This window comes from Protopterus annectens, chromosome 6.part0 (assembly GCF_019279795.1).
Source record: "Protopterus annectens isolate FY-2018-M chromosome 6.part0, PAN1.0, whole genome shotgun sequence".
Taxonomy (NCBI): domain Eukaryota; kingdom Metazoa; phylum Chordata; order Ceratodontiformes; family Protopteridae; genus Protopterus; species Protopterus annectens.
Window position 1 is genome coordinate 1659812752 of NC_056737.1, and position 24032 is coordinate 1659836783.

General features: G+C 40.3%; 1 protein-coding gene across 1 annotated transcript in view; it reads left to right on the forward strand.

Moving 5' to 3' along the window:
• PLEKHH2 (pleckstrin homology, MyTH4 and FERM domain containing H2) overlaps positions 1–24032 on the forward strand; it is a 1501506-nt gene that overhangs the window by 670689 nt on the left and 806785 nt on the right. Inside the window, exon 8 of the mRNA XM_044075068.1 lies at positions 9017–9092. Within this exon, the coding sequence (XP_043931003.1) occupies positions 9017–9092 (76 nt within the window). The remainder of the gene's footprint in view (positions 1–9016; positions 9093–24032) is intronic.

Sequence of the window (24032 nt, forward strand, 5' to 3'; positions counted from 1 at the left end):
CGTACGTAAAGCATCGCATATATATCTAAGGATGTTATAATTCCATTATACTCGGCTCTTATCTGACCAATAATTGAATACAGTGCTCCCTTTTGCATGTACCTCACCATTCACCTGCAACAGCTGGAGAGACCACACAGGTTTCTCATTAAGAAAATACAGGGTATACAAAACAAGCCCTGTGCAGAAAGACTGAAAGCCCTGTCACTGTATTCTGTCTCCTACAGGCTGATAAGGGGTGATCCGTGCCTGGCTTACAGTGCAGTCTCTGACCCGGCCATAATGGAGATGCTGCATATTCGTATATCAAACTGCACAAGGATCACTCACTCCAGGGATCTTAACCTAACCTGTGACATGAACAAATCATGCTGGAGAGATAGATGCATCTCCCAGATACTGCCACTTCTTTGGGACAAGCTTTCAGTTCATGTGAAACAGAGCCCCTCCCTGACCCTTTTTAAATGCAACCTAGATCAATGGATGGGTGACCACAGATTTACTCCTGGGCTGGTGCCCATGTCCCTCATGGACAGAGGCAGTTGGTATTAATTACCATAGACCAAAAAACAAGTAATCTCCATGGTATCCCCGAAGTCTCCAAACAACCCACTAAAGTGTAGTGGGTCTAAAAACAAAACAGTGTAAGAAACTTCTCTGTGTGGAAGATTTTCAGTCCATATATTTCTAGTTAATCACTGTATATTAATCAGATCAGACAATAGTAGTAGAAGTAGCGAACGTAAACTCATCAAGTCAAAAAGTAATAATAGAAAATATATAATTCTACAGCATTACTAAGTATTCGAAAGTAATCCAAGCAAGGCAGGCAGTCTGTTTCCAGTCGAAAATCCTTTATTAAGTACACAGACAAGCGATCCAAGTAAAACAAAAATAGAGTAATAATTTCCTCACAAGCTTTCTAAATATATATATACTTTTTATCAGGCATAGGAGTAGTTTATTGTGCTGTAAAACAAAGTGTTATTGGTACACGTTAAATTCACATCCCTTCCCCCATCAGTGTGACATTCGAGCTGGTCCTGCCCTGCCTAGTAGCTGTCATAATAATATATAGCCCTAATGTACTTTAAAGGTACATCTTATTTAACCAAATTATTAAGTAGATTATTAAGTCTGTGATTTTATACAAGACAATATACTACATGGCTGGAAATATATCAGCCTTAGTTCATTTTGCGAACAAAAACTATATATAAATATATACATATACATTTTGCATGTAAAAATGTAAAAATCATTTTCTATTTTTATAACCTATTGTTAACAAAGATCGCTTTTGTCCTTCTAGACTTCTTCAGGTCTGTGTACAAGAACCCTAAAAACCTATATAATTGTATAATTAGTTAGTATTGTTATTACCATCATTTTGAATAAAGTGGAAAAAAGAGAACCAGAAAAAAATAAAAATAAAAAAAATATATGTTCTTAGATATGCAGATTTCCAAGGACACCAACAATAACAGAATCACCACTGATCTATTCAGAAAACCAACGAGGGTTAACTTATTACTCCACAGTAAAAGTCTACATCCTACAAAAAACAGGTATAATGTAGTGAAATCCCAAGGCTATAGATTAGCTCGAATTACCACAGAGATGGAACCATTTTTGAGAAACCTGAACAACTTAGAGAATGATTTTCTAGTGAGAGGCTATGAAAGTCAGATGTTAAAAAACATCCTGGAACCCATTATAGAACTGAAAAGGACTGAAGCACCTTCACTCAACCTCCCCAGTAGAAAAATGTTAAGTAATTCCACAGAGAATAACAAATGCAAAAATAGCTGTATCCTGACATACACTTTTGATTATCACAGTATCAAAAATATTATTGAACAAAACTGGGACATTGTCACAGGAAACCCTTTTCTGATTAACATCTTAGGTGAAGCCCCATCATTTGTTTATAGGAAGGCCAGGAATATTAGAAGTTTTGTTGAATTTAAACCTAGACCATGTGAGAAAAGCACTGAAAGATGTGAAGCTAATTGTACATTTTGTATATTTATACAGCAAGGTGATAGTTTTTATTGCCCTTATTTAAAGAGGATCATTAAAACCAGTGCAGGGAGTGACTGTAACACTAAAAAAGTAATTTACAAGCACAGTGCAATGAATGTGATGCATTCTATGTGGGCAAAGCTGTAAATAAACTCAAGCGAAGGATTTCATGTCATCTGTCAGAAATCTGCTCTGGATGTAAAAATAATGCACTAGCCAGACACCTTTCTCTTCATAAAAGACACACAGGTTTTAAGTTCCAGATCCTGGATCGCATAGACATGGGTGATCTTGAAGGAGACATCCCGAATATTCTGGAGAAACATGAACTCATGTGGCAATTAAAGCTGAACTCTTTTAGAAAGCCTGGACTAAACTACTACTGTTCAATTAAAAGTGCACTGGAACTTAGAAAATTGCCACATTGTTTACATGACTAATTGCATTTTATTTTATTTTTTTCTACAAATTGGTTTTGAATACCATTTTAAATCATTTGAAATTTAAGTGTATATTTTGTTTCCATCATCATACATATATTTTTTTTTATTTTTATTTTTTTCTGGTTCTCTTTTTTCTACTTTATTCAAAATGATGGTAATAACAATACTAACTAATTATACAGTTATATAGGTTTTTAGGGTTCTTATACACAGACCTGAAGAAGTTTAGAAGGACGAAAGCGATCTTTGTTAACAATAGGTTATGAAAATAGAAACTGATTTTTACATGCAAAATGTATATGTATATATTTATATATAATTTTTGAACGCAAAATGAACTAAGGTTGATATATTTCCAGCCATGTAGTATATTGCCTTGTATAAAATCACAGACTTAATAATCTACTTAATAATTTGGTTAAATAAGATGTACCATTAATGTTGATTAGGGCTATATATTATTATGACAGCTACTAGGTAGGGCAGGACCAGCTCGAATGTCACACTGATGGGGGAAGGGATGTGAATTTAACATGTGTACCAATAACACTTTGTTTTACAGCACAATAAACCACTCCCATGCCTGATAAAAAGTATATATATATTTAGAAAGCTTGTGAGGAAATTATTACTCTAGTTTTGTTTTACTTGGATCGCTTGTCTGTGTACTTAATAAAGGATTTTCGACTGGAAACAGACTGCCTGCCTTGCTTGGATTACTTTCGAATACTTAGTAATGCTGTAGAAATATATATTTTCTATTATTACTTTTTGACTTGACGAGTTTATGTTCGCTACTTCTACTACTATTGTCTGATCTGATCAATATACATTGATTAACTAGAAATATATGGACTGAAAATTACCATAGACCCTTAACCTGTGTGAACTTCACTCATCTAACCACCAACAGCTGGGGCAATTTAGGATATATATGGCTAGGCTTGTAAGGGCTCTAGGCCCGTTAGCCTAGTAACCTTCTGTGAACTTATGAACTTATGAACCTATACGAAGATTGTTTAAGGGACTTAGAAATGCTTATATTCAGTCAGTGAATATAAAATGTGTGTTGGAGTATAGTGAGACTGTAATTAAATTGATACAATTGGAATAAGGACTGGAGAATGGGTATGTTTTGTCAATTTAAAGACAGATGGCTATCATTTGGTGCACATACCAAATGTTTTGCATGTAGGACAGTCTTGTGGCATTGTCAGTTACTAAGGACAATCTAAGGCATGCTATCACAGTAGGAGAAGGGGAAGTTAATGAGCTCATGATCTAAAAACAGATGTAATGTTTGTGGAGAGAATGGACTTGAAAAAAATGCATCCCTGTTTGTAATGCATGCAATACAAGTGGCCATGCTGGCCTTGACTGCCCTTTACATGATGAAAATGCTGTTAATATGAGTATTACAAACACTGTTGTAATGCTGGAAGAGGATATGCTAGAAGCCTAGTATGATAAGGGACATTTTTTTATTTCCTTTCTAAAAGACAGAAAGAGGACAAAAGTGACGTTAGAGCTTGTTAAAAAGTATGAGGTGTAACAAGAAGAGAAAGCAGACATTTGAAAGAGTCAGTCAGTAGGAGATGGAGTTCTTAAAAAAAGTTTGATGGAGTAACACTTTCTTTATTTTGTTTTATATATTTTGTCAAGGTTTTAACCCTGAATGTAATGATTTAAAAATTGAGCTGAGCATGAGGAGATTTCTGTTTTTTTATTGCCTGCAGTACTTAATGTGCTATGCAAAACTGGTTCTGCAGGTCAGTGGATATAACTTTCCAAGGCTTCCTTTGCACCTCCCCTTCTCATGATACCCTGCATCTTCCTCCTCCTTTTGCAATTTTCTGACTGAAGTAAAAGAAAAGTAACAAAAATACTATTGTCAGTACATTTTCCACTACGCAAACAAGGGGGATGGAGGGAGGATTGATGACAGAGAATGAATTCTCCAGCAAATCTATTAATGTCCTTCCTTGGATCACTTTTGCAGTATTCCAGTACTAATGGGTTATCCTGCTGTAGGTAAACTGACATCCAGCTGGCGTACCAAAGCCAAAACCTTTCTGATGCACATATAGGGTACATAAGCAGACATATGAGCACGACACCCTCAAACTATCTTGGCTCCAGTCTGCACTCAGGATCTTCATTCCCTTTGGTCTGAGCACTTCATTGTTGTTACTGCTACCACTGTTTAGACTTATTCAGATAAGTACCCTGTTGGTGAACTTTCTTTATTCTTGTTTTTTGTACATATGATTAGCTCATGTCAGCTAATAAGGGAAGTGTGATGGTGGTAGACAGATCCCTTATAATGGCCTCCTCTTCCATTGTCTGTTTTGTTTAGGGGGTGAGCACATTTACAGAAATTGTTCAGTCTGCTAGTTGTTTGTACCAAAAACTTTTTGAACCAGATTTTTCTCCTTAAATACTTATTTGGAGACCCACCTTCTGAAGTGCCTTGCACAAAGCAAAATGGCATAACCCTCTGCTTTGAGCATCTGACTCACAACCAAAAAGAATATCAAGAAAACAAGACCTGAATCTTCATCTGCACAGTCTGATTCAGATGTTCTTGCTGAAATACTAAAGGAATCCATGGTACATTTGACTCTTTTCAGACGGCCACTACTGTGATCCCGCCTGATGCTGGTATGGTTCTTACTTCCCACTCATTTGACTAGACTGAGCCTACTGTGATGGTAGAGGAGGGGAAACCTAAGGTGATTGTCTCAGAGGGACCAGAGGGTATATCTCAAATCCTTGTTAGGGAAGTAGTACTGGGCACTTTAATCAAGGTCTGGCACTGTTGTGAACTACCGTGCTTTGTTATAACTGACATCCAGCCTAAGAAAAAGAAACAAAAATCAAAACATGCTTCTCCTGCTTGACCATCTTAGGAAAATGAATGGCTTGAATTCTCAAAAGGCCTGTACAAGGCCATTTTGTCTCTGAAGCCCTTTTCCTTCCTTGCTTTCCATTCCTTCACATGTCACCACCCCCCACACTTCTCTAAAGGGGCAACATGAATATTCATCTGAGGAGGAGGATGGATTTGATTTAGATGAAGATTCCTTATCATACTCATCCCAGATTAATTCTTCTGGACAGCTTGCTTCAGATGATGAAGACACCTTGTCCTTTCACGCCCCCATAGAAGAAATTTCCTTTGGGGAGATTATCACTAAGATGATGCAGTATTTTCAGTGGGAATCCAGACAAGTCACTAATGTACATAAAAATATATATTATGATTTTTTGAGGTAGGGGCTCCTAAGCCCACCTCTGTCCCCCAGTCCTAGAAGCCTTCCCAGCAGCTTTTTCATCCACTACTACGTCTTCCCCTGATTATCAGTCTCCAGCTCCTAAAACATCTGATGGGTTTTGTAATGTCCCTAAGGGCATGGAGTTTTTCTACAAAAACCCTGGTAGTGGAACTTTCTATTTTTTCTGTCTCCACTGATTAACCCACTAAGCTTTTACCTGCAGCTGATGCATAGCCATCAAATAGAGACAGCAGGGCCATGGACTGGTATGGAAAAAAAACTCTACACCTCTGCCACCTTTGGCTTTTAGCTCCCTAAATTATCAAATTCAGATGACAAAATACCTTTTCTCTATTCTAGGAGAGTTAAATAAAACCGTGGCTAATTTAACAGGCTCCAAGCAAAAGGCACAGGCTGTGTCATTGCTCAGTCAGGGTACCTCAAGTAGTCACCCATTCCGTTAAATGCAACTATGATGGTATAGAGCCTTCCTCCAGGGCTGCAGCCATTTCTCTGATATCCACAGATTTACTTGGCTCTGCCTTCAGTTCCTCCCTAAAGGTATCAAGTCCTAGCTACTATATTCCCCCCTTCATAGGGACTTTTTCTTTGTCCCTACTGCAGCCAAACCTTTCAGGATTCTGCAGGGGAATGGAAAAATAATGCAGGATTTCAAACAGAAGTTTTTCACATCATTCCCCAGGTATCAAAGGAATTGTCCTTCCAAGCCACTTCCTTTTTCCTTAGGGAGAAAAAGCCCCACTCCAACAGGGCAGAAAACAGCACAAGAAAAGATTTCAGGAGAAACTTACCAGAGAGATTAAATCTGGAAAAGTCCTTTTCTGGATGAACCTGCCATTGTCTGACTATCTTCTTCCTCCATAGTCTAAAACTTCCCTTGTCTAAAAGCCTCACTATGTCTCTCCCAGCTCTGGAATCTATCAATTCAGATGTATGGGTCTTGTTCATCATCTAATATGGTGAAAAAATATCCTGGAGGGAAGTGCCCTGTTCAAGGTCTATCCCACCCCCACCAACCAACTAGGCTCACCGCATACCTCCCCTCATCCAGGACCTTTTCTCCCAGGGGGACTATAGAATTTGTTTTCCCACTAGGCCTAAGAAAAGGTTTTTATTTAAGACTTCCTGATCTTTGGGAAGGAGTGTAGTTGGAAACTCATAGTCGACCTGTTTCACCTCAAAACCTTTCTGAAAGTTTCATTTTCAAGATGGTGTCCTTTCAAACTCTATACTTCCATTTATCTTTTCACAAACTTTTCTAGTGTTCTTAGACTTAAAGGATGCTTGCTTGGATATCCCTATTCATCCCACCTGCAGGAAATTCATCGTGCTCTCTGTTTTTTCATTGTACTTTCAGTTCTCTGCTTTACCCTTTGGTCTATCTCTTGCTCCTAGGGTATTTTCAAAGTTTCTCACACCAGCTGTAGCCTTTTGCAGAACCTAAGGAATACAGATATTTCCCTACCTGGATGATCTTGTTATCCAGGTATCATCCCAGGACACTATGTGGTTGCACCTCAGCTTGATAATGTCTCCTCTGGAAAGACTGGGTTTCACTCTCAAACTCAAGAAGTCCTTTCTGCCCCCTTCCCAGTGTATAGTTTTAGATTGCAGGCTGAATGCCCTTTCAATAATGGCCTTTCTCCCTCTGAAGAAAGTCCAATCCCTCCCCACCTACGTCTAGTCCTTGCTTCTCCTGGAGTCAACCTCTGCAAGAGAAATCCTTACAACTCTGGGTTACATGGCATACACTATATCCATGGTGCAATTCACCAGACCCACACATGGGAAAGATCCAATTGTACTTGAAATCCTTTTGGTCTTAACACTTTCACCCATTGGACTTCTAAATACCGCTCCTGCCCTTTTGAAAGAAAGAGTTGCAGTGGTGGGTCTTTCTCATTTAACTGAATCCAAGTTACCCTTCTGCCCACCCATACCCACTTAGGATCTCCATACAGACACTCCAGATCTAGCTTGGGATGCTTGGATGGATCCCTCCAGTGTTCAAAACCAATGATGAGTCAAACAGCATTTGTTCTGTTCTGTTTTGCCTGTTTTTGTCAATGGAAGTATTTTTTGTATCTATCCCTGCCTCCTGCTTTCCCTTTACTGAACATACACACCTACTGTTTCACTTGCCTGGAATTATTTTACTCCTGTCTGCAACTGCAGCAAGTGTTTCTTTGCCATGCTGCTGAACTGGTAAGATTCTGTCACAAGTCTTGGTGATCAAAAGGAGCTCCATACCACTTTATCTGTCCTTTTTTTCTTTTTGTGTTTGCTTGGGTTTGTTTTCATGCTGCCTGAGGCTGACTATCCACGTTTTGTCATGATGACATTCATTAGCAGACAGTTAGCCAGATGATCCCTCATTAACAAGAGAAGTAAAAGTAACATAGTGCCATTGTCAGTCTTCAGACTGAACCTGGTCTTATTGTCTTCTGTGACAGTGAATGCAGTGATAAACAAGAGCAGATGGTTAATAAAACCTCAGCAGCAGCTACCGACTACTATGAGAGTATGAGCAAGTAGCACTGTCTGCCATACAAGTGGTGTGATCCTGCAGTTTTAGTATTACTCGACTGGCTATTAGTCCATGACTTGATAGGAAATATAATCTGCTCCTCTGCCAACAGGGCTCATAGCTACTGCTAAAGCAGGACAACTAGTAGGAAAATGTCTTGCACTTTTCTGTACTGTTTTGTAGGTCACATAAGGCGTAATGACCCTGTCATAGCCTAGAGTGGGGCCTCTTACAGAGAGGGGCCCTTGAGGTCCATATAGGTCCAACTGTTCTAAGATCGGCCTTGGTTGTTAAATTCTGCCACACAAAATGAAGCTTCATGTGACGTATTCCTGTGAATGTCTGTGCCTGCCATGTCTGTACTGATCAGTGATTGGACAGCAGTTGTTAATGTGTTGTCATATACTGCACTCTGATCGCTAATTAGAAGTGAAGGGCAGTCACACATTTTGCACTACAGATTGTTATAGAAGAATTAAGTATGAAGTATTATTTTTTTCCCAATGCATTGATTTACCACAGATGCAGCTGTATTTGAAAGCACAACAAAAAAGGCAGGCTGTTGTCTGTGTCCCTTCTCAGTTTAGTTGGATTAAACTGTCATCTGCAGTACTAGTCATTTTCTGAGATTGGGACTTTGTACTCAATAAGTGGAATGTTGCCAGTAACTGGTTAAGGAGAATGGATTATTATTGTTTGAAATAATGATTCTCATTTACGTTTAGGAAAATCGAATTTATGTGGTAGCTAAGTCAGGAATGAGAATGTCTGAAGCCTCATATATGGATACAGCTAACAGAAGTAAGTATGCTTACCTGTCACATAATGGGTATGGTGTGGAATTATGTATTTGTATGTGCACAAATGATAACTGTGTGTGTGTGTGTGTGTGTGTGTGTGTGTACATATATATATATATATATATATATATATATATATATATATATGTATGTATATCTATATATATATATATATATATATATATATATATATATATATAAAAGAGAGAGACACACACACACACACACACACACACACACACACACACACACGCATATTCCTCTGTGTGTGTGTGTGTGTGTGTGTGAATGTATACAATATATGGCATGAGTGCAAAAAGAGCAACAATCACACTCTGATATGGGAAAAAGATAAACTAGTTAATAGCTTCCCTATGATGAGACCCAACTGTAACTTCACTTGGGGGTGCTTAACAAGTATTAAGCACCCCCAAGCACTTTTAAGACCAGGTCTCACTCTAAGTTGTAACAACAACAAAGGCACTATATACTAGTAAAGAACACTGGTAGAAGGTAAACACGCTTAATTTCTGCTTGCCGTTTATGCCTCTCAACTTGTCCTTGAGTTTCTCATATTGTTATCCAGATAAAAGGACTAAACTGAAGAAAACAAAAATATAGCCAACCAAAGGATAAAACCAAGAATCTGCTTTACTCCTCCGCAAAGGTAAAACAGTTTTGTCCCAACACTAGACAGGAACTTCTTCAGAACTGACAATTTGCAGCAACATTGCCCGTTAAATATAATTCATGTAAAAGAAAAAAAAATATTAACCAATGAGCTTAAATAACCAATTAATTATCAATTTAAAAACTTAATTGCGTCATTACTTCCGTATTTTCAATAACAACCACAAAGTCACAGATATATTATACACCAGGATAATTTTTTTTTAAATTTTAAAATACAATAAATGGTAATATTCTCATTTAATCCTGGGGTCATAGTAGCATTTAAACACAGTTGCCATTTAATTTTGCAAATGTCCAAATGCTCATGTGTATGTAATATCCTACCCTGTAGGTCAGGAATAACTTGCTGGATTACCAAAAACATGATCTTTATATGTATTAAAATGCCTATACAAAGCATTCATTTTTTATTCTTTTTAATGTCCAGTAGATGTTCATATATCCTCTCTCTTAACTATCTAGACGTTTTTCCGATATAAAATACAGTACATTTTAAACATTTCACTAAATAAACCACATTTTCACTGACAATTATAATGTCTGTTTATAAATATATTGTTGTCACTTAACCTAAACTTCTCATTTGTTGTCAATAAATGTGGACATTGATTACACATACTACATTTAGAATTTCCCATTTGCTTTCCTTTTAATCTGCTCATGCCATATTCTTTCCAGTCATTGTTTCTTAAAATGTTCTTAAAAGACTGGTCTCTCTCAAAAATAAATTTAGGTTTATCCCCTAATTTATTTATCACGACTTTGTCCATACATAATCCATTTTTTCTTCCTAATGGCACGTATCATATGACAGTCTTTATTGAAGGTCAGTATAAAGGAGAGACTTCTTCCCCCTACCTATTCAGTCTTTTCATTGAACCCTTTTTTCTTTACATCTCACCAAAGACCTTTCACTCAATCCCCAGATTTCTGAATATTGAAGTAACCTTATCTGTCTTTGCAGATGATTTAATTATATATCTTGAACATCGTATGTATACATATACATATACATCTGTGAATCAAATTTCTGATTTTCTGATCATTAAACCATAAGGAATATTTATTCTTGGACCCTCCTTTCAAAGTGGATTACTCCTTCAAATATCTGGGGATATTATACGAACACACCAATGCATCTATGTACCAGAATATCCTACATAAAATATGAAGTAATATCACCCAGGCCCTTCATAGCTGGCAACAAGTAAAGCTTTCCATGTTGTCTAAAGCAGCAATTATTAGGGTGACTATCTTACCTAAACTATTATATCAGTTCACTGCCTCAAATTTTGTTATACCAAACAATTTTCTTCCAAAAAATTAATAAAGAGCTTGCCAAATTTATTTGGTATCCTAAGTCAGTTAGAATAAGTTATTTGAAATTAACCTACCCTAAAGAAAAAGGGGGGCTAAGCCTACCAGACTTTAAACTATATTATTGGATTATTTGTGCTAGTAGAATTATCTCAAGTTTAGTGTTTTGCCCTAAGGAGGACATCTAGACCCCATTGTGGGTAAGAATTTGGTACAGTCATCGGCAATGGCATAAACCCTAAAGCCTCCCCATTTCTAATCCCAATAAGCTCTAGGAACACTAAGGTTAACAATATTTTAAGGCAAAAAACAAAAACCTTTCATGATCTAATAAAATCCCTCAAACTTGATAAAGCCATACTCTTTTTACAACCTGTCCATGTGAACCCCAATATCAAAATTAATAATAAATCACTTAATCTCCTAGAATATCCATTAATTAAGGACTGTATGGTGTGGGATATTCAGAAACATAGAGAGAAAACATTGCATGAACTACATACCACCTTAAATCTAAATAACAAATATACTATTATATTGCGTCAAATCAGAGAGCTGATAGTATCTCTAACCACAGAAATACCTATCAATGAAAGAGATTTAACTAGAATAACAGATATAATTGAAAGTCTTTCTAGCAAGAAAAGAAAGCTGTCAAATACGTACAAACTGATTAATGCAATAAGGTATGAATTCTTAGTGTTATTCTCTAAGTATTGGGACCAACAAGGCAATGATTTCACAGAAGAACAGAAACTCAAAGCAATTGATTCCACTATTAAGCTATCCCCATTCAAAAAACTTATTTACACGCAGTTAATGATCAACAACAATACATATCCCTAAGCTGACCTCTTACATGTCCTATGGTTTTGCAAGCACACCCATAATCTTTCGTGCTCTCTTAAAAGTGCTCTTAGAAAAAATGGGGTATCAAAAATCAACCTTATCTTTGGAACTTGCTGTTCTCCATATTACAGATCTCAAACTCCTGACATTGAAATATCCTGTCCTAATTACTCTATGTTTACTAGTAAAACTATACAAAACTAAAAACTGGCTGTATCGCCCCAAGCTATCTTGGAATGGGTTTAGGAATATGGCAATTAAATGCATATGCTCTCAAAATGTATTATTAGAAATTTAAGCAAGCAAACCTACTATCAGAAATTCTGGAAACTTATATTTGACCACATCCTTGAAGATCAGGTATAACCAGTAATGGTGAACTATTTTTCAGGGTATTTGTACTCAGCAAAGTATTTAAAATTCAGTCTGTTTTGCTTTTGACTATATATGACTTCTCTATATACATGGTTAAAATGATCTTAGATGTTTATCTTTTATGGCATCTATTGTCCTCTTATCTTAGTAGCGCTGTTTGTACATAATGTATTTAGTTACTGCGTGTGGATTAGGTTATGTTTAGGAATTGTATTGGATCTACACCTGTAACTTGCAATGCTTATTCAAGTGCTTTTACTTGATCCAGAAAATTAATAAAAATTATATTGGAAAAAAAATAAAGGAGAGACTTCTATTCTCCGTAGAACTTTGTTGTACTTGTACTACCTCATTATGAACCTGTTTAACCAAAATGGGCTGAAATGTACTATCCTGGCTTTTATACAGCACTTCATCCTTGACATTTTTCAACAAACTATCAGGATAACCTCTCTTTTTGAATAAATCCAAAGTAAAATTAACTTCCTCATCAAAATATTCTTCTTGTGTTACCATCCAGGCTGTTTGAACTAATTATCCTTTTACTACAGATCTTTTTGTTGATAATGATGCCAGCTGGTGTAATCTAAATAGGAATTTGAAAATGTAGGCTTTCTGTAAATCTTAGTGATCAGTCTATTATTCACTACATCTATTTGCAACTAAACATCTAAATAAGAAATCCTTTCAAGACTATAATTGTATGTGAAGTTTAAAAAGTCCACAGTCTCATTTATATAGTGTAAAAGTTCTTCTAACTTTTCTAGTGGATATGTCCCTACTAAAAATATGTCATCCAGGTATCTCATATAATATTTAATACTCCTATTGTATGCACTCTTAAATACATACTCTGTTTCCCAAAATGACATCACATAATTTGCAAAAATGGGGGCACAAGCCACAACATATCTACCCCTGTAGTTTGTTTATAATATTGGCCTTCAAAAAAAATTAAATTGTTTTTAAGAATAATTTTCATAAGTGTGACCATAGTATTAATAAGATCCCAGTCATATTAGTTAGATTTAAATAATTGTCTCTCTAACGATTACAAACTGTCCTCTTAGGGTACAGCAGGAAACAAATTATATACATCAATAGTTACAACTACCATATGTTCAGTAGGGTCCCCTTCAGATGGTAGATCTTGTAAAAGATCGACTTTCATATGGCCGAGACCATATGATTGAACCTTTAAAAGCTCGGCTGATCTGAATGGAGATCTCCATACAGTGCAGAAAGGGAAGATTTCCCGTTTCCACAATGTAGTACAATCTTGGAGTTGGTATATTTAAGTAGCAGGGAATATGGAGGGTGCAGGAGTGGCTTGCCCCCTGCTAAACAGAGTTAGTTTTTTTTTGTGTGTGTGTGTGTTATGCTGTTTACTTTATATGGTCAATCATATGGTCTCGGCCATATGAAAGTCGAAAATTTGAGTTGCCTTTCATGTAAAGTAGACCCACCCGTTCAGTAAACTCAGTGTTATTCAGGTGTGATAAAATTGCCATGAGTCCTTACAAATATAATTAAAATAATTCAACCCATCTTTCATCTCAAAATCTCAACATTTCGCATTAAAAAATGTTTTTGATCTTTTCCATCAACAGTAGGCCTAAAGGGGGACAAATTATGCCTTTTGTAATTCTTGGGATCCCAAAAGTATTTGCAATAACTGGATGTTAATTTTTCATATAGACATGTTCATCAATATTAATGCCTGTGGATGCAGTTGTCAATTTGTGATAATTGCTCCAATCAGGAGGGTTAAACTTCATTATGTGAAGATGTAAATAGTTTTGTTTGTAAGTTGTAGGACTGTCCAAGGGTTTTTTTGAGGGTTTTCATTAAAGGAAAAAGTCTTGTAAAATGTGACATAGGACAGGTTCAAATGGAGATAAAAAACAAGTGTATAAAGGATCAACCTGCAAAACATTAGTGGGTGCATGTAATACAAAAGCTGGAAATAGACATTTAAAAACTGTCTTATACACTAGGTGAGAATAATAACTTCAGATTGTAATGGCTGCACTAAACATATTATTTTGGAGTGTGAATGGGTAAGAGTTTTGAATTTTATTAAAAAATGCAGAGTGCAAATAACAATGCTACAATAGACCACCAAATCAACCAATGAAGCAAAAAGCACCAGAGAAAACGAAATAAAATAAAAAAGGATGGAGAAACCACAAACGCAACTGCTGAAATTCTATCCTTGAAAACTAAATAAAATAAAAAAAGGTCAGAGAAACCACAAACGCAGCTGCTGAATGCTACAAAGAGACACATTTGGAAAGAAGTGAGTGTAAAAATTTGATGAAGAAAGGATTTTAGGATGGGTATTCAGCTGAATCTCCAGTATTTATACTTATCTCTGGAGGAGCTACAATAGCGATGGAATAGGAAAAAAAGATAGTAATGGTAGATTTGTGGTAGTAAGGGGCTATTGGAAAGGAAGGAGGAGTATGCTGTTATGTATTTATATTCCACCTAAAACTGTTATTATCAAGCTGAAGAACATTTTTTTCTGAGAAATAATCAGCTTTCAGATGGGAATATTACTTCTAGCTGTGGACTGGAACTTCATTTGCAATAGTGAAGATGTATCAGGGGACCTAGAATAGAAAATATAACAAAATAGAGTAGATTTGTGAAGAAATTTATAAAAATATTTGGTATGAAAGACATGATTTCAGTAGTAGGGACTTGGAGAGAATTTACATATTATTCCCCAAGGTACAATAACTGAGCTAGGCTACACAGAAATTATATTTCAGAGGAACATGTGCATTTAATTCAAAGCTTTGGGATACATCTATTAACTATTTGAGATCATGCGCCAGTAACAACTAAGATATAAATGCAGGTGGTGAAGTACAAATGAGACACTGGTGCTTCCCCACCTTCCCGTTAAAAAGAGAAGAATTTAAGAAAATAGTTAATGGATGTTATTTGAGAAGACAGAAATTTATTCAGAAGATAGAGCTAGTGAGTGGGATAAAATGAAAACGGAGTTTAAAAAAGAGTAGAAATAAAAGGAAAACAGATATGGTTAAGAAGCATCAATATTTTTTTGAAGTATTGCAGAATAAAGGAGATCTTACAGAACAATAAGAGACACAAATGCAGAGTAGTAAAGAGAAAATTATAGAGCATTTGGATAATATGCATAAGTTTATAAAGATTGCTGTTGAGTAACTGTTTTTTGATAATAACTCCAGAGTACAAAAACTTTTAAAACAATGACTTAAGCAACAGAAAGTAGGAATGGTTGTTGCCAAACTTAGGGAACCTATAACAAGAGAAATAACCAAAAATACTGTACAGGTATTAGAAATATTTCTGAAATTTTATTAAAATTTATAGAAAGAAGAGGAATGTGGAAACTGAGAAAAAGCACAAATGGAAATATTTATGGAAGACTTAGGCATTTTAAGGTTAGAGGCAGATGAGGCTTAACAATTAATAGTTAAGACTGGAGGAGATGAGACAAAAATGGTGATATATAATCAATCTGCAGGAAAGTCTCCAGGAATAAATGGTATTCTGGTGGAAGTTTGGAAACTAGGAGGGAAGAAAGTAATAAAGATCTGGAAGGCTTTGCTTAACAGTATTTGAAACAGCAACATCCTGGAAGAAAGCTGTGGCAGCTATAATACCTAAAGACTGCAAAGACCCATCAGACCCAGCTCAGTATACGCCTATTTCAATTTTGTATTCTGATTACTAAGTGTTTCTTTCTATACTAGCTAAAAGAATGGCAAAGGTGTTGCCAAAATTAATAGATATGGATCAGTGTGGTTTTGTGCAGAGGAGGAAAACATTAGAGAACATTAATAGAACAAAGCAGCAGGAAAGAAAATTCCCTGATTATTGGTCAGCCGTGATGCAGAGACAGCATTCAACACAGTAAGTTGGGATTTTATGGGTAGGGCAACAGAAGCATTTGCATTCTCAGCTTCAATAATAATTAGAAGTTATGTACTTACCATAACGTTCCATCTGAGTAGGTGGATTCATTTGTCTGCAACCTGTGGGTTATGGATCCGATATTGGATCCGAACCGGCATGATTATCCAGCTATGGATCCGAGCTCTTAGCTCCTCCCCTCACCTATAATGCCCTGCTCTCCCTACATGACCTCAGATCGAGTTTGCCCTGAATCAAAATACCCTGGAAAGGGTAACACGTCATATGCAGGAAACTGACAAGGCCAGGGGGATAGGAGGGCGGGATGGTTGCAGACAAATGAATCCACCTATTCAGATGGAATGTTATGGTAAGTACATACCTTCTAAATCTGAAGTAGGAGATTCATTTGTCTGCAACCTGTGGGACAGAGTCCCCAGCTACCTGAATCTTGGGCGGCCGTCATGGAAGGATATTCCGGAGCACAGCGGAGCCAAAGGATGTTCTACCTCTAGATGTGATATCCAGCTTGTAATGAGAAATAAAGGTATGAGATGAAGCCCAAGTGGCTGCTGAACAAATGTCATCCAGAGGAATCCTAGCCTTAAAGGCCGCTGAGGTAGAAACTGACCAGGTCGAATGGGCATGGACTCCTTCCGGTGCGGGCCTCCCAGAAGCCTGATAAGCTAAAAGGATACATTGCGAAATCCAGCGCGACAAGGAGACTTTGGAAATTGGCTTACCCAGATTGAATTTGGCAAAGGAAATGAACAACTGGTCGGATTGCCTATGGCCAGCTGTCCTGTTAAGATAAAAACGAAGCTGCCTGTGAACATCCAAGGAATGCAGCTTGTATTCACCCTTGTTTTGATATTTAGGAAAGAAAACAGGGAGGTTAATGGACTGATTAATGTTTGCTTCTGAAGCTACCTTAGGAAGAAAGGAGGGATTGGTCCTGAGGTATACGTGGTCTGGATGGAAGATCAAGTAAGGAGGCTTCATGGATAAGGCTTGAAGTTCCGAGACTCTTTTGGCCGAAGTGATGGCTACTAAAAAAGCAGTCTTGAGGGATAAAAATTTAAGATCTACTGTGGCCGCAGGTTCGAAGGGGGGAGCGGTCAAGGCCTGAAGAACCAAAGAAAGATCCCATGGAGGAACCGCTTGCTTGATAGGGGGTCTAAGGAGAAAGGTGCCTTTTAGGAAGATTTTACACAATTTGGCAGACATAAGAGGTCCAGAGTCATGACCAACATGATAATGAGAAATGGCCGCGAGCTGCACTTTGACTGTGGAACTACTGGCACCATCATTAAAAAGAGTGGTTAGGAAGTCTAGCACTAGAGGAAGGGGAACGGTAAAGGGATCTAGACCTTGCCGCTCCGCCCAAATGGAGAATCATTTCCATTTACTGCTGTAAACTTTCCTGGTAGATGGTTTATGAGCCGCCACCAGGATGGCCTTAACGGGGGACAAGATACCGGGAGTCCTAATTAGGAGTGGAACTGGAGCAGCCAAGCAGTCAGCTTCAGGTTGTCCAGATTTGGAGTTGGTAGGTTCGATGGGTGCGATATCAGATCCAGAATGGGATCTAGAATCCAAGGTGGATTCACCGAGTGAGACCTTAGGTAAGGGAACCAGATCTGTCGAGGCCAGAATGGGGCAATGAGGATCATTCTGCACCCCAACTGAGAGGCTTTCTGAAGAACTTGGAGCATCAGAGGCAAAGGGGGGTAAGCATAAAGAAGACCGGGAGGCCAAGCATGCACCAGAGCGTCTCTTGGGGAATCCCCTGGAGGAGGGATTAGAGCGAAAAAACTGTTGCACTTGGTGTTTGAGGGAGATGCAAAAAGATCACAACAAGGAGCTCCCCACCGTGCGAAGATACATTTTTCTACTTGAGCATTGAGAGACCACTCGTTCGGGGAGAGAATGGTGCGACTGAGCTTGTCCGCAAGGATGTTGGACCGACCCAGAATATGCGTTGCGATGAGAAAGCGGTTGGTGGAGATGGCCCATTCCCACACTCTCATGGCTTCTCGACATAAGGGATAAGACCTGGTTCCCCCCTGTTTGTTGATGTACCAGACTACCGACATGTTGTCTGACTGAATCGCAATTATTCCCAGGGGAAGAAAGGCCTGAAGTGCTCGCAACGTCAAGAGCACTGCTCTCATCTCTAGAACATTGATATGCAGGGAGGTCTCTGAGTTGCTCCACGTGCCTTGGACTGTCCTGCCTGCAAAATGCCCCCCCCCACCCGAGGCAGGAGGCATCCGTGGTCACCGTGGCGAGAGGGGGAGAAGCACAAAAGGGGCGGCCTCCGTGGAGATCCTGTGAGTGGAGCCACCACAAGAGGGACCGCTTGCAAGCCTTGCTGATTGCGATGGGATGATGCATAGGTAGAGCAAGGTAAGACCACTGAACTTGAAGTGTCCACTGAAGGACCCGCATGTTGAATCTGGCGAGTGGGAGAAGAGATATTGCTGCCGCCATGGACCCTAGAGCCCTCAGGACCAATTCCGCCGGAACAGAGCTGGAGTGGAGGATGTCCCGCACCTGGAGTCGCAGATTCTGAACTCTGTCGGCTGTGAGGAAGGCTCTTAACTCCCTCGTGTCTAATCTGGCACCTATAAAATCTATCAACTGAGAAGGGGCCAGATTGGATTTTGCTACATTTATCGTGATGCCCAGGCGGGGAGCAAGATGAAGAAAGGAGTCTCGCGCCAATGATAGTAGATGCCTTGTTGGGGCGGTAAGAAGCCAGTCGTCCAGGTACGGGAAGACCTGCACCCCCTGAAGCCTCAGGTGGGCCGCAACCACTGCTAATACTTTGGTGAACACCCTGGGGGCTGTGGTGAGACCAAAGGGAAGGACCCTGAACTGGTAGTGACTGGCTCCCAGCTGGAAGCGAAGAAACCTCCTGGAATGTCTGTCCATTAGTATGTGGTAGTACGCATCCTTGAGGTCTATAGAGCACATCCAGTGATTCTCTCCCAGAAGGGGGAGGATGGATTGCAAGGTGACCATCCGGAACTTCTATTTGGGAACAGCCAGGTTTAACAGGGACAGGTCTAAAATAGGTCTTAGGTCCCCTGTCTTTTTTGGCACTAAAAAGAACCTGGAGTAGAACCCTGATCTGGTCTGGAGGGGATGGGCTGGATGGCTCTTTTCCCCAGCAGATGGCCAATTTCTGCCGAAGCGGCCTCCCACTGACCGGGTGGAACGTCGGGGAGGGATTTTAATTTTGGAATGTGATGAAAGGGGATCTTGTATCCTCTGGATATAATGCGGAGGACCCAGCAGTCTGATGTTATGGACTCCCATGCCGCTAGGTGCTCCGAAAAACGTCCCCCGACTGCCTCCAGAGTGGAGCAGTCGGGCAACATCTCAGGGCTGCTGCGTGGGCCGTTCAGAGAAAGGTTCTCTGGACCCGAAATTCCTGGGAGCCCCTCTAACCCTGGGGCGGCGTCCTCCCTGTCCTCCTCTGCCACGGAAGGACTGGTTGTCTGGAGCGGGTTGGGATTGCTGCGACTTCTGGAACCACATCTTCTTCTGGCCCTTTTGGTTCCTAGAGTAGGACCTCTGGGGCACAGAGAAGTGATTTCCGACTGCAGACAGCATCTTCCCGTCCTTTTTGCTCTGGGTCAAGGTGTCACGAACCGTTTTGCCAAAAAGGGCAGAACCATCAAAGGGGGCGTTCGCGAAGGACGCCTTGAAGGGCTCCATGAAATCGCAATGACGGAGCCAGGCCTGGCGTCTAGTGACTAGGCCTACTCCTGCAGCTCTAGCGGCTCCCTCAGTAGCATGGGACAGCAACCGCATAGAGGTATTTGTCACGGATCGGAGAGTGGCCATACGGGTGGAGTGCAAAAGTTTGTCCTCCTCCGACATGGACTCTGGGGGGGATGCAACGTATTCTTTAATCAGATCGCGCTGCATCCTGGTAACATGTGCCAAGTAGTTGAGCGCCCTCACTGAGAAGGTCGCAGAACTAAACATTCGCTTCCCCAAGCGGCCCATCATCCGAGACTCCCTGCTCGAAGGATGGACTGAAGGACTCTCCTGTGCGAGTTCCTTCTTGGTGGCTGCTGCCGTCAACATGGCATCTACTGGAGGCCCCTTTCTCCAGTGGGCACGGTCTGCAGGGGGGCTAAGGATTCTGTCAGGCCTTTTGGGGATTGGCTCCATGGTGTCCGGTTCCTTCCACGCCCTGGTGGTATTTAGGTCCACCAGGGGGTCGGCAGGAGGGGACACCCAAGAGGTAGAAGGGCCTGCTTCGAATGCCTCCAAGAACACAGACTCGTCCGAGGAAGACTTGGGGGCAGACCACCCACCCCTTATGCGAAGCATTTCCATGATGTCTCCAAAGGAGACATCCTCGGGGGTGATCCTGGGGACCCTTCCCCTTCCTCCAAATCCGTGTCTTCAGTTAAAGACTCGGGGGAGTCTATGTGCCTCCTTTTACACGTATGCTTGCGAGGAGCTTCCTCGGGGGGGCTGTCCGAGGAGCCCTCGCAAGCAGTGTCTTGTTCCAAAGGAACAGCTTGGGGCACTGAAGCGGGCTGTCCCAGTGGCCGGATGGTGGAAGCTTGACCCAGTGCAGATGGAGCACGGGACAGAGCCGAAGCAAGTGCCGGGGGTCCGGAAGCCCTCAACAGAGCCCTCTCCACTACATCAAAAGCCGAGGGGGAGCCAGCCCCGACCAAAGGATCCAAAAGTCGGCTCCCCCTCGGATCCGAAGAGTGGATCGGAGCCAGCCCCGAGACACTCGGATCCGAGGGACCAGTGCGTTCCGACACAGACGGCACCGAAGGCACACTGAGTCCTCCGGATCCGAAGCTCGGAGCCAGGCTCCGAGAGGTCGGATCCGAAACACTCGAGGGCAGGGTCGGATCCGAAGTACCTAGTACTATCGGCGCCGACCCACCCCCGGCTCCGAAGCTGCCCGGCTCTGAACGCTCCGAACCCGGGTAGCGGGTCGGAGAAGGAGCTATAGGCTTGAAAAATGGGGTTGAGCTCCCCCCCAGAGGAGGGGGAGGCAGGAGCACTCCCATCTGCATCTGGGCCTGGATGAACCTTCTCATCATCCGGTCCAGATCGGCGTCGGAAAGGCTATACGTAGATCTCGAAGAGGCTACCAAGGTAGGCCTTGAATGCCTCCTCGATAGCCTCGACGGAGATCGGGTCTCCTCCTCCTCAGGCCCCGGTGAAAAGCAGACCGGAAACTGGAGCCGAGGGGGGGGGGGAGAGCCAGCAGCCAAGGAGGCTGGAGGAGAAGCCCGCTTAGCTGGCGGGGCCAAAATGGAGGTCTCGGCCCGCCACTTGTGGTGCTTCTCTCTCCGGTCCTTTTTTCTTGCCTCTCTCTCCTCCAACCTAACAGCGGGAGGTTGAGTCCCAGGTGGAGGAGGGGGAGCAGGCGAGGAGGGAACAGAGGCCACGGTACCCACCACAGGAGCGGGAGCCGAAGCCGAGTCCGGGGGTAGAAGTCCCGCCAGGACCAGCTTCGACCTCCGCCCCTGGGGTTGAACCCTGCACAAATGGAACATCCAGAAGTGAGGTGTTCAACCCCAAGGCATCGAACGCACCGAGTGTGGCCATCAGCAGGGGAAAGCTTATGGCCACACTCGGAGCACTTGGAAAATATTGCCTTAGGGGCTTCTGACATAATAAAGTCTTTTTTTTTTTTTTACCAAAAAAAACAAAGACAAAAAACTAGTGCTACACAAGCACACACACAAGGCCCCAAACAATACACACACACAGAAACTCCGACCAGCGAGGGGAGGGTATAAACTTAAAGTTTAAAAATTAAAAATTGTAAACTGAAACTATCACAAGATAAAAGGGAACCTAACACAATCACTCAAAACTCACAACAAATTAAGAAAATAAAGCTTTCTTTAGGTTTAAATAACACTTAGCTGAAGAGCACAAAGATCCACGACCTGGTTACCAGCACGGCAAACTAGATCTGGGGTCATGTAGGGAGAGCAGGGCATTATGGGTGAGGGGAGGAGCTAAGAGCTCGGATCCATAGCTGGATAATCATGCCGGTTCGGATCCGATATCGGATCCATAACCCACAGGTTGCAGACAAATGAATCTCCTACTTCAGATGGTTAATTACGTGGATATCTGAGGGATCAGAGGCAAAATATAGAGTGAGGGGGTTTCTCTCTGATAAGTTATGTCTGAACAGAGAAACCAAGCAAGGGTATCCTTCTTTCCCTTTGTTATTTGAATTATATTTAAAGCCAGTGGCAAAGAAAATAAGGGATTCAGAAATTCAAGGACATAATTATTATAGTAATCAAGAAAAGTTGACTTTATTTACAGTCAGTAATATTTTCTACCAGATAAAACCAAAAGAGGACATCTCAGTGTTGTGGAATATTCTGAGACAGCTTCAAGTCTTTTCTGGTTATAAAATTAATGAAGACAAAACAAAGGCTATAGCTGTAAACTACATACCTACACAAGAATTGGTTCAGTAATACCCATATTTATGGGGACATAAAATTAATTATTTTAGAGTATGGGTTACAAAGATTCTGTTATGTTAGCTAAAGATATGTGGGAAGAGACTAAACAAAAGGTAGCACAAAAACTGAGAAGCTGGAAGTTGTCGTGTATGGATATAGATAGAAGATACAAGCACTGAAATCTTTTTAGTCCTTTCAATTTTATATGCAGGTCAGTATATTTTATCAAGGAGTGGAGAAGTTGTGGACAGTAATTAGAAAAGAGCTGAAGGTTCTTATATATCAGGTGAAGAGGGTGAATGGTCTAGGGGGATAAGATGATCCTTCCAATAAAACAAGGTAGTTTAGGGTTATCTGATTTGAAGGAATACTTTAGACCTACACATTTAAGACTTATATATATATATATATATATATATATATATATATATATATATATATATATAAACACAATATATATATAAAACACAAGCAGAAACCTATAATTCAAAGTGGAATGGGTTGCTAATGAAGCAGGGGAGAAATTCAAGAAATAAGAAGAGTGAGATTTTTGATGCAGATCCTTAAGGAGAATAACAAGAGTCATACAGAATATTTTATTTATAACGTAGCAGAACATATTTTAATAAGCCAACACAAGAATGGAGAAAGGAGATACTGCTAATGACTGCAGTTAGGAATGCAGAGAAAAGGCAAGAGGGGACTGGAATTAACTGGATAAAACTGGCAAAGGAATCAATGTATTAGGGGCAAATAACTTGAGAGGGAAAGGCAATAGAATGGGAAGAGGCCAAGAAGACATTTGGAGTGCAGGCTAGAGATTGCCTTCGTTCTCAGGGATTGATATCAGAGTATAGGCAAAGAAAAGGGATCTGGGAATCTGAAGTGAAAGGTCTGCAGTGTTAGAGTTTTTAGGTGAATATAGAACAGAAACTGCTGCTAAAAAAAGGATAATTAGTAGGGCATATAAAATATTGCATGATAGCTATAGGAATCAATCAGAGGAGGTGAGGGAAGAGAGAATGGATAAGCAATTCAAAGCAAACAATGGAATAACATATGTATGGCTCCTAAATGTGCAACAAAGTCTAGAAGATTTAGGACTTTTGCTTTGAAATGTTTGCGTAAGTATTTTTATACCCCAAGCAGGCTCCATGTAGAGGGCAAATTTTGGAGGTGTGATAGGGAAGAAAGAGGTAACTGAGAATATAAGTTTTTGGGGTGTAATGAATGGGTAGATTTTAAAAATTCGTACAGAGTACTCTATCAGAAATATTGGGCAAGCAAGTGTGTGTAACTAAGGAAATTATTCTTTT